This window comes from Somniosus microcephalus, chromosome 8 (assembly GCF_052327205.1).
Source record: "Somniosus microcephalus isolate GS21.2 chromosome 8, FLI_Smic_1.0, whole genome shotgun sequence".
Classification (NCBI taxonomy): Eukaryota; Metazoa; Chordata; class Chondrichthyes; order Squaliformes; family Somniosidae; genus Somniosus; species Somniosus microcephalus.
The window spans coordinates 101,154,718-101,165,365 of record NC_140994.1 but is presented as its reverse complement, the minus strand read 5'-3'; the positions used below and the strand labels follow the sequence as shown (position 1 = coordinate 101,165,365).

Genomic DNA, 10,648 nt, shown 5'->3' with positions numbered 1-10,648 from the left:
TAGAATCATAGAAAGTTACAGCACGGAAGGAGGCCACTTCGGCCCATCGTGTCCATGCTGGCAGATGAAATTTAACACAGAAAAGTGTGAAGTGATACATTTTGGTAGAGAGAATGAGGAGAGAACATATAAACTAAATGGTACAATCCTGAAGGGGGTGCAGTTACATTAATAGACTGGAGAAGCTGGGGTTGTTCTCCTTGGAGCAGAGAAGGTTGAGAGGAGATTTGATAGAGGTGCTCAAAATCATGAGGGGTCTGGACAGAGTAGATAGAGAGAAACTGTTCCCATTGGCAGAGGGGTTGAGAACCAGAGGACACACATTCAAGGTGATTGGCAAAAGAACCAAAGGCGACAAAAGAAAGATATCAGGGATCATAGAATCATAGAAAGTTACAGCACGGAAGGGGGCCATTTCGGCCCATTGTGTCCGCACCGGCCAACAAAGAGCTATCCAGCCTAATCCCACTTCCCAGCTCTGGTCCGTATCCCTGCAGGTTACAGCATCCCAAGTGCACATCGAAGTACTTTTTAAATGTGGTTAGTGTTCCTGCCTCTACCTGCCTTTCAGGCAGTGAGTTCCAGACCCCCACAACCCTCTGGAGGAAGAAATTTGCCCTCAAATCCCCTCTAAACCTTCCACCAATTACTTTAAATCTGTGCCCCCTGGTTTTTGATGCCTCTGCTAAGGGAAATAGCTCCTTTCTATCCACTCTATCTAGGCCCCTCATAATTTTATGTACCTCAATAAGGTCTCCCCTCAGCCTCCTCTGTTCCAAGGAAAACAGAGCCAGCCTATCCAGTCTTTCCTCATAGCCAAGATTCTCTACTCCTGGCATCATCCTTGTAAATCTCCTCTGTACCCTCTCTAGTGCAATCACATCGTTCCTGTAATGTGGTGACCAGAACTGCGCAGTACTCTAGCTGAGGTCTCACCGATAAAAGCCAAGTTTGCAGTGGAGGCGATAATTAGCACCAGGCGCTAATCTTTGTGCCCGACCGATAATTGCACCCCAAATGGGGAGATACTGAATTTCTCCCCCAAAAAGTCCTAAGTTTCTAAGTTTGTTGGTAGCCTTGTACTGTTGATTAGGATTTAGAGATAAGCACCGTTACTTAGACTGGTGATGGCGCAGAAATAATTAGGAACCACAATAGCAGCCTTTCCTGTTAAATCGAGGCACTAGCCCAGTGTTATCCCACCATTTACCGTGCAGTTTATTTCAATCGTCTACTGTAGGGATGAAGTGAGCGGGGAACATTTTTTGGTTCAATACTCCACTTCTGTACAACGGGGTTTGAGCAATATTGTTTATTTTTATAGTTCAAAGAGTGGGGGGATTACCTAGAGCCCTGGCTTCAGAACTGCAGAGTTGACTCTCTATTTCCATTGCGTGCTGTTATTTCCCCTGCGGTTCTGACGCAGACGGGAGGTTGGGTTTGAGTTGGTTTATACTGCTGGGACCGAGTACCGATTCTCATATCTCTGGGCAGTAGTTAGGGGCAGGGACAACGAACTAGTGTCTGTGCTCCAATACCAAGTAGAGCGATGAGTGCCAGGCCAATGTGTGGGAGCCGATGGATGCTGTCCCTCTCTTTGATTCTGTCGGTGGCTCTTGCCCTGCAGGGTAAGGAAAGGGTTGAGTTTATTTTTGTGTGATTCTTGATGTTGGTTTTATTTAGAATCGGAAGATGCAGCGATGACTTTTCCAGTTCGACCTCAGTTCTGTTGTTGCTAAATTCGTTTTATTTAAAAGGAATTAGTCTTTGAGATTTAGAGTTGTGATAACAAGGGGCGATGTTTGGATTTGGGAGAAATATGAAATATTTAAAATTAAAGAGGAATCGGGTTCCGCTGGAACCGGACCGGAACCTGAAATTGACGTGAGCACGGTTGTGAAAATGACATTGAGCGGCTGGAAACTGCACCATTGGCGGGAATGGGTGAGTGAGTTTCCGAGAACAGGGCGAGCGGCTGAACGGAAGCCCCGCCGCTCCCGCAGTCTGACCGGACTCGGGCACTTCTGTTCAAGAGGGATGCAAAGGTTCTGAGTTGGGAGACCAGCTCAGATACAGTCGAGCTACACCAGTCCGGAGGGGTGAGTTAAAGAAGATTTGAGCAGAATATGTTGAGGGGGGAGACTTCAACAGGGCAGGCGATTCCTCCTTGTACCAGCGAGTGTCTTGTTGGCTGTCTCTCTCCAGTTGGGGGTTTATATTGCTCCGTTATTGGATGTCATTGGCTGGAACTGAGAGTGTGAATAGTTTGACTTTAATTTATAAACAATTTTCTTTGGCTTCAGTTTGTAATGCGATTCTCAAAACTAGAGGCTAGAGCTGGAATAGTTTGTGACTTCCGTGAACTGGGCGCTGACTTTAACTCCTAGGTCGCCATAGTTCGTTTTCTATAGCACCTGCTCATCTTTCCCTGTACTGAAGTGTTTGTCTCCTCCTTCTCAATGACTTTAGGTGCCCCGACTGCAGGAAGGAGAAATATGCACAAACCGGGGGGGAGGCCAGCGATTGAAGATCCGAGCCAGTAAGTCACAAGAACCGCAGGGGTGGGGAGGTGATGGGGTGGGGAGGGGATGGGGTGGGATGGGGAGGTGATGGGGTGGGATGGGATGGGATGGGGAGGTGATGAGGTGGGATGGGGATGGAGTGGGATGGGGATGGGGAGGTGATGGGATGGGGAGGTGATGGGGTGGGATGGGATGGGAAGGTGATGGGGTGGGATGGGATGGGATGGGATGGGATGGGGAGGTGATGGGGTGGGATGGGGATGGGGTGGGATGGGGAGGTGATGGGGTGGGTGGGGATGGGATGGGGAGGTGATGGGATGGGGAGGTGATTGGGTGGGATGGGGATGGGGTGGGATGGGATGGGATGGGGAGGTGATGGGGTGGGATCGGATGGGATGGGGAGGTGATGGGGTGGGATGGGGATGGGGTGGGATGGGGAGGTGATGGGATGGGGAGGTGATGGTGTGGGATGGCATGGGGAGGTGATGGGGTGGGATGGGGATGGGGTGGGATGGGGAGGTGATGGGATGGGGAGGTGATGGCGTGGGATGGCATGGGGAGGTGATGGGGTGGGAGGGGATGGGATGGGGAGGTGATGGTGTGGGATGGGATGGGGAGGTGATGGGGTGGGATGGGATGGGATGGGGAGGTGATGGGGTGGGATGGGATGGGGAGGTGATGGGGTGGGATGGGATGGGGAGGTGATGGGGTGGGATGGGATGGGATGGGGCGGTGATGAGGTGGGTTGGGAGGTGATGGAGTGGGATGGGGTGGGATGGGGAGGTGATGGGGTGGGATGGGGAGGTGATGGGGTGGGATGGGATGGGGAGGTGATGGGGTGGGATGGGGAGGTGATGGAATGGGATGGGATGGGATGGGATGGGGAGGTGATGGGGTGGGATGGGATGGGATGGGGAGGTGATGGGGTGGGATGGGATGGGATGGGGAGGTGATGGGGTGGGATGGGATGGGGAGGTGATGGGGTGGCATGGGATGGGGTGGGGAGGTGATGGAATGGGATGGGATGGGATGGGGAGGTGATGGAGTGGGATGGGGTGGGATGGGGAGGTGATGGGGTGGAATGGGATGGGGAGGTGATGGGGTGTGATGGGATGGGGAGGTGATGGGGTGGGATGGGATGGGGAGGTGATGGGGTGTGATAGGATTGGGAGGTGATGGGGTGGGATGGGGAGGTGATGGAATGGGATGGGGAGGTGATGGGGTTGGATAGGATGGGATGGGGAGGTGATGGGGTGGGATGGGATGGGATGGGGTGGTGACGGGTGGGTGGGGAGCTGATGGGGTGGGATGGGATGGGGAGGTGAAGGGGTGGGATGGGGAGGTGATGGGATGGAGAGGTGATGGGGTGGGATGAGATGGGATCGGGAGGTGATGGGGTGACATGGGATGGGATGGGGAGGTGATGGGGTGGGATGGGATGGGATGTGGAGGTGATGGGGTGGGATGGGGAGGTGATGAGGTGGGATGGGGATGGGGTGGGATGGTGAGGTGATGGGGTGGGATGGGATGGGATGGGGTGGGATGGGATGGGATGGGGAGGTGATGTGGTGGGATGGGGAGGTGAGGTGATGGGGTGGGGTGGGATGGGATGGGGAGGTGATGGGGTGGGATGGGGATGGGATGGGATGGGGAGGTGATGGGGTGGGTGGGGAGGGGATGGGGAGGTGATGGGGTGGGATGGGAATGGGGTGGGATGGGGAGGTGATGGGGTGGGATGGGATGGGATGGGGAGGTGATGGGATGGGGAGGTGATGGGGTGGGATGGGGATGGGGTGGGATGGGGAGGTGATGGGGAGGGATGGGATGGGATGGGGAGGTGAAGGGGTGGGATGGGATTGGATGGGGAGGTGATGGGGTGGGATGGGGATGGGCTGGGATGGGGAGGTGATGGGATGGGGAGGTGATGGATTGGGATGGGATGGGGAGGTGATGGGATGGGATGGGGAGGTGATGAGGTGGGATGGGATGGTGAGGCGATGGGGTGGGATGGGATGGGGTGGGATGGGATGGGATGGGGAGGTGATGGGGTGGGATGGGGAGGTGATGGGATGGGGAGGTGATGGGGTGGGTGGGGAGGGGATGGGGAGGTGATGGGGTGGGATGGGAATGGGGTGGGATGGGGAGGTGATGGGGTGGGATGGGATGGGATGGGGAGGTGATGGGATGGGGAGGTGATGGGGTGGGATGGGGAGGTGATGGGGAGGGATGGGATGGGATGGGGAGGTGATGGGGTGGGATGGGATTGGATGGGGAGGTGATGGGGTGGGATGGGGATGGGCTGGGATGGGGAGGTGATGGGATGGGGAGGTGATGGGTTGGGATGGGGAGGTGATGGGGTGGGATGGGATGGGATGGGGAGGTGATGCGGTGGGATGGGATGGGATGGGGAGGTGGTGGGGTGGGGTGGGATGGGATGGGGAGGTGATGGAGTGGGATGGGGTGGGATGGGGAGGTGATGGGGTGCGATGGGATAGGGAGGTGATGGGGTGGGATGGGGAGGTAATGGGGTGGGATGGGGAGGTGATGGAATGGGATGGGATGGGATGGGGAGGTGATGGGGTGGCATGGGATGGGATGGGGAGGTGATGGGGTGGGATGGGATGGGATGGGGAGGTGATGGGATGGGATGGGGAGGTGATGGGGTGGGTGGGGAGGTGATGGAGTGGGATGGGGAGGTGATGGGATGGGATGGGGAAGTGATGGGGTGGGTGGGGAGGTGATGGAGTGGGATGGGGTGGGATGGGGAGGTGATGGGTTGGGATGGGATGGGATGGGGAGGTGATGGGGTGGCATGGGACGGGATGGGGAGGTGATGGGGTGGGATGGGATGGGATGGGGAGGTGATGAGGTGGTTGGGGAGGTGATGGAGTAGGATGGGGTGGGATGGGGAGGTGATGGGGTGCGATAGGATAGGGAGGTGATGGGGTGGGTTGGGGAGGTAATGGGGTGGGATGGGGAGGTGATGGGATGGGATGGGATGGGGAGGTGATGGGGTGGCATGGGATGGGATGGGGAGGTGATGGGGTGGGATGGGGAGGTGATGGAATGGGATGGGGAGGGATGGGGAGGTGATGGGGTGGGATGGGATGGGATGGGGAGGTGATGGGGAGGTGATGGTGTGGGATGGGATGGGATGGGATGGGGAGGTGATGGGTGGGTGGGGATGTGATGGGGTGGGATGGGATGGGGAGGTGAAGGGGTGGGATGGGGAGGTGATGGGGTGGCATGGGATGGGATGGTGTGGTGATGGGGTGGGATGGGATGGGATGGGGAGGTGATGCGGTGGGATGGGATGGGATGGGGAGGTGATGGGGTGGGTGCGGAGGTGATGGAGTGGGATGGGGTGGGATGGGGAGGTGATGGGGTGGGATGGGATGGGATGGGGAGGTGATGGGGTGGGATGGGTTGGGGAGGTGATGGGGTGCGAAAGGATAGGGAGGTGATGGGGAGGTGATGGGGTGGGATGGGCTGGGGAGTAGATGGGGTGGAATGGGGAGGTGATGGAATGGGATGGGGAGGTGATCGGGTGGGATGGGGAGGTGATGGGGTGGGATGGGATGGGATGGGATGGGGAGGTGATGGGGTGGGATGGGGTGGGATGGGGAGGTGATGGGGTGGGTGGGGAGATGATGGGGTGGGATGGGATGGGATGGGATAGGGAGGTGATGGTGTGGGATGGGATGGGATGGGATGGGGAGGTGATGGGGTGGGATGGGATTGGGAGGTGATAGGGTGGGATGGGGAGGTGATGGGGTGGGATGGGATGGGATAGGGAGGTGATGGGGTTGGATGGGTTGGGATGGGATGGGGAGGTGATGGGATGTGATGGGGAGGTGATGGGATGGGATGGGGATGGGATGGGATGGGGAGATGATTGGATGGGATGGGATGGGGTGGGATGGGGAGGTGATGGGGTAGGATGGGATGGGGAGGTGATGGGGTGGGATGGGGAGGTGGTGGGATGGGGAGGTGATGGGGTGGGATGGGATGCGATGAGGAGCTGATGAGGTGGCATGCGATGGGATGGGGAGGTGATGGGCTGGAATGGGATGCGATGGGAAGGTGATGCGGTGGGATGGGATTGGATGGGGAGGTGATGAGGTGGGATCGGATGGGGAGGTGAGGGAGTAGGATGGGATGGGTTGGGAAGGTGATGGGTTGGTGGGGAGGTGATGAGGTGGGATGGGATGGGATGGGATGGGGAGGTGATGGGGTAGGATTGGATGGGATGGGGAGGTGAAGGGGTGGGATGGGATTGGATGGGGAGGTGATGGGGTGGGATGGGATGGGATGGGGAGGTGATGGGGTGGGATGGGAATGGGGTGGGATGGGGAGATAATGGGATGGGGAGGTGATGGGGTGGGATGGGATTGGATGGGGAGGTGATGGGGTGGATTGTGATGGGATGGGGAGGTGATGGGGTGGGATGGGATGGGATGGGGAGGTGGTGGGGTGGGATGGGGTGGGATGGGGAGTTGATGGGGTGGGATGGGAATGGGGTGGGATGGGGAGCTGATGGGATGGGGATGTGATGGGTTGGGATGGGATGGGGAGGTGATGGGATGGGATGGGGAGGTGATGGGGTGGGATGGGATGGGATGCGGAGGTGATGGGGTAGGATGGGATGGGGAGGTGATGGGGTGGGATGGGGAGGTGATGGGATGGGGAGGTGATGGGGTGTGATGGGATGGGATGGGGAGGTGATGGGGTGGGGTGGGATGGGATGGGGAGGTGATGGGGTGGGATGGGATGGGATGGAGAGGTGATGGGGTGGGTGGGGATGGGTTGGCATGGGATGGGATGGGGAAGTGATGGGGTGGGATGGGATGGGATGGGGATGTGATTGGGTGGGATGGGATGGGATGGAGAGGTGATGGGGTGGGTGGGGATGTGATGGAGTGGGATGGGGTGGGATGGGGAGGTGATGGGGTAGGGAGGTGATGGGGAGGTGATGGGGTGTGATGGGATGGGGAGGAGATGAGGTGGGATGTGGAGTTGATGGGGTGGGATGGGGAGGTGATGGGGTTGGATGGGATGGGATTGGATGGGGAGGTGATGGGGTGGGATGAGATGGGATGGGGAGGTGATGGGTGGGTGCGGAGGTGATGGGGTGGCATGGGATGGGATGGGATAGGGAGGTGATGGGGTGGGATGGGATAAGATGGGGAGGTGATGGGTGGGATGGGATAGGGAAGTGATAGGGTGGGATGGGATGGGATAGGGAGGTGATGGGGTTGGATGGGTTGGGATGGAATGCGGAGGTGATGGGGTGTGATGGGATAGGATGGGGAGGTGATGAGGATGGGGAGGTGATGGAATGCGATGGGGAGTTGATGGGGAGGTGATGGGATGGGGAGGTGATGGGGTGGGATGGGATGGGATGGGGAGGTGATGGGGTGCGATAGAATAGGGAGGTGATGGGGTGGGATGGGGAGGTGATGGGGTGGGATGGGATGGGGAGGTGATGGGGTGGAATGGGGAGGTGATGGAATGGGATGGGATGGGGAGGTGATGGGGTGGAATGGGGGGGTGATGGAATGGGATGGGATGGGATGGGGAGGTGATGGGGTGACATGGGATGGGATTGGGAGGTGATGGGGTGGGATGGGATGGGATGGGGAGGTGATGGGGTGGGATGGGTTGGGATGGGGAGGTGAGGGGGTGGGTGGGGAGGTGATGGAGTGGGATGGGGTGGGATGGGGAAGTGATGGGGTGGGATGGGATGTGGAGGTGATGGGGTGGGACGGGATGGGGAGGTGATGAGGTGCGATAGGATAGGGAGGTGATGGGGAGGTGATGGAATGGGATGTGGAGTTGATGGGGTGGGATGGGGAGGTGATGGGGTTGGATGGGATGGGATTGGATGGGGAGGAGATGGGGTGGGATGAGATAGGATGGGGAGGTGATGGGGTGGGTGCGGAGGTGATGGGGTGGGATGGGATGGGATGGGATGGGGAGGTGATGGGGTGGGATGGGATAGGGAGGTGATAGGGTGGGATGGGGAGGTGATGGGGTGGGATGGGATGGGATAGGGAGGTGATGGGGTTGGATGGGTTGGGATGGGATGCATAGGTGATGGTGTGTGATGGGGAGGTGATGGGATAGGATGGGGAGGTGATGAGGATGGGGAGGTGATGGGATGCGATGGGGAGGTGATGGGGTGGGATGGGGAGGTGATGGGATGGGGAGGTGATGGGGTGGGATGGGATGGGATGGGGAGGTGATGGGGTGCGATAGAATAGGGAGGTGATGGGGTGGGATGGGGAGGTGATGGGGTGGGATGGGATGGGGAGGTGATGGGGTGGAATGGGGAGGTGATGTAATGGGATGGGATGGGATCGGGAGGTGATGGGGTGGGATGGGATGTGATGGGGAGGTGATGGGGTGGGATGGGATGGGATGGGGAGGTGAGGGGGTGGGTGGGGAGGTGATGGAGTGGGATGGGGTGGGATGGAGAGGTGATGTGGTGGGATGGCATGGGGAGGTGATGGGGTGGGATGGGATGGGGAGGTGATGGGGTGCGATAGGATAGCGAGATGAAGGGGTAGGATGGGGAGGTGGGATGGGATGGGGACGTGATGGGGTGGGATGGGGAGGTGATAGAATGGGATAGGGAGGGATGGGGAGGTGATGGGTGGGATGGCTTGGGATGGGATGGGGAGGTGATGGGGTGGGATGGGATGGGATGGGATGGGGAGGTGCTGGGGTGGGATGGGGAGGTGATGGGTGGGTGGAGAGGTGATGGGGTGTGATGGTGTGGGGAGGAGATGGGGTGGGATGGGGAGGTGATGGAATGGGATGGGGATGTGATGGGGTGGGATGGGGAGGTGATGGGATGGGATGGGATGGGGAGGTGATGGGGTGGGATGGGATGGGGTGGGGAGGTGATGGGGTGGGTGGGGAGTTGATGGGGTGGGATGGGATGGGATGGGATGGGGAGGTGATGGGGTGGGATGGGATAGGGAGGTGATAGGGTGGAATGGGGAGGTGATGGGGTGGGATGGGATGGGATAGGGAGATGATGGTGTTGGATGGGTTGTGATGGGATGGGGAGGTGATGGGGTGTGATGGGGAGGTGATGGGATAGGATGGGGAGGTGATGAGGATGGGGAGGTAATGGGATGCAATGGGGAGGTGATGGGGTGGGATGGGGAGGTGATTGGATGGGGAGGTGATGGGGTGGGATGCGATGGAATGGGAAGGTGATGGGGTGGGATGGGATGGGATGGGGAGGTGATGGGGTGGATGGGGAGGTGATGGAGTGGGATGGGTGGGATGGGGAGTTGATGGGTTGGGATGGGATGGGGAGGTGATGGGATGGGATGGGTGCGATAGGATAGGGAGGTGATGGGGTGGGATGGGGAGGTGGGATGGAATGGGGAGGTGATGGGGTGGGATGGGGAGGTGATGGAATGGGATGGGGTGGGATGGGGAGGTGATGGGGTTGGATGGGTTGGGATGCGATGGGGATGTGATGGGGTGGGATGGGATGGGATGGGATGGGGAGCTGATTGGGTGGGATGGGATGGGATGGGATGGGATGGGGAGGTGATGGGGTGGGATGGGGAGGTGATGGAATGGGATGGGGAGGTGATGGGGTGGCATGGGATTGGATCGGGAGGTGATGGGGTGGGATGGGATGGGATGGGGAGGTGATGGGGTGGGATGGGTTGGGATGGGGAGGTGAGGGGGTGGGTGGGGAGGTGATGGAGTGGGATGGGGTGGGATGGGGAGGTGATGGGGTCGGATGGGATGGGGAGGTGATGGAATGGGATGGGATGGGGAGGTGATGGGGTGCGATGGGGATGTGATGGAATGGGATGGGGAGGTGATGGGGTGGGATGGGGAGGTGATGTGGTGGGATGGGATGGGATGGGATGGGGAGCTGATGGGTTGGGATGGGATGGGATGGGGAGATGATGGGGTGGGTGTGGAGGTGATGGGATGGGATGGGATGGGATGAGATAGGGAGGTGATGGTGTGGGATCGGATGGGATGGGATGGGGAGGGGATGGTGTGGGATGGGATTGGGAGGTGGTAGGGTGGGATGGGGTGGTGATGGAGTGGGATGGGATGGGATAGGGAGTTGATGGGGTTGGATGTGT

General features: G+C 58.9%; 1 protein-coding gene across 1 annotated transcript in view; it reads left to right on the top strand.

The window, feature by feature from the left end:
* Positions 1 to 1,445: 1,445 nt before the first annotated feature.
* Positions 1,446 to 10,648, top strand: part of LOC147113727 (uncharacterized) — a 54,239-nt gene continuing 45,036 nt past the window's right edge. The window contains exons 1-2 of the mRNA XM_085995044.1: positions 1,446 to 1,628; positions 2,470 to 2,539. Coding sequence (XP_085851170.1) covers positions 1,550 to 1,628; positions 2,470 to 2,539 — 149 coding nt within the window. The 5' untranslated portion in view covers positions 1,446 to 1,549. The remainder of the gene's footprint in view (positions 1,629 to 2,469; positions 2,540 to 10,648) is intronic.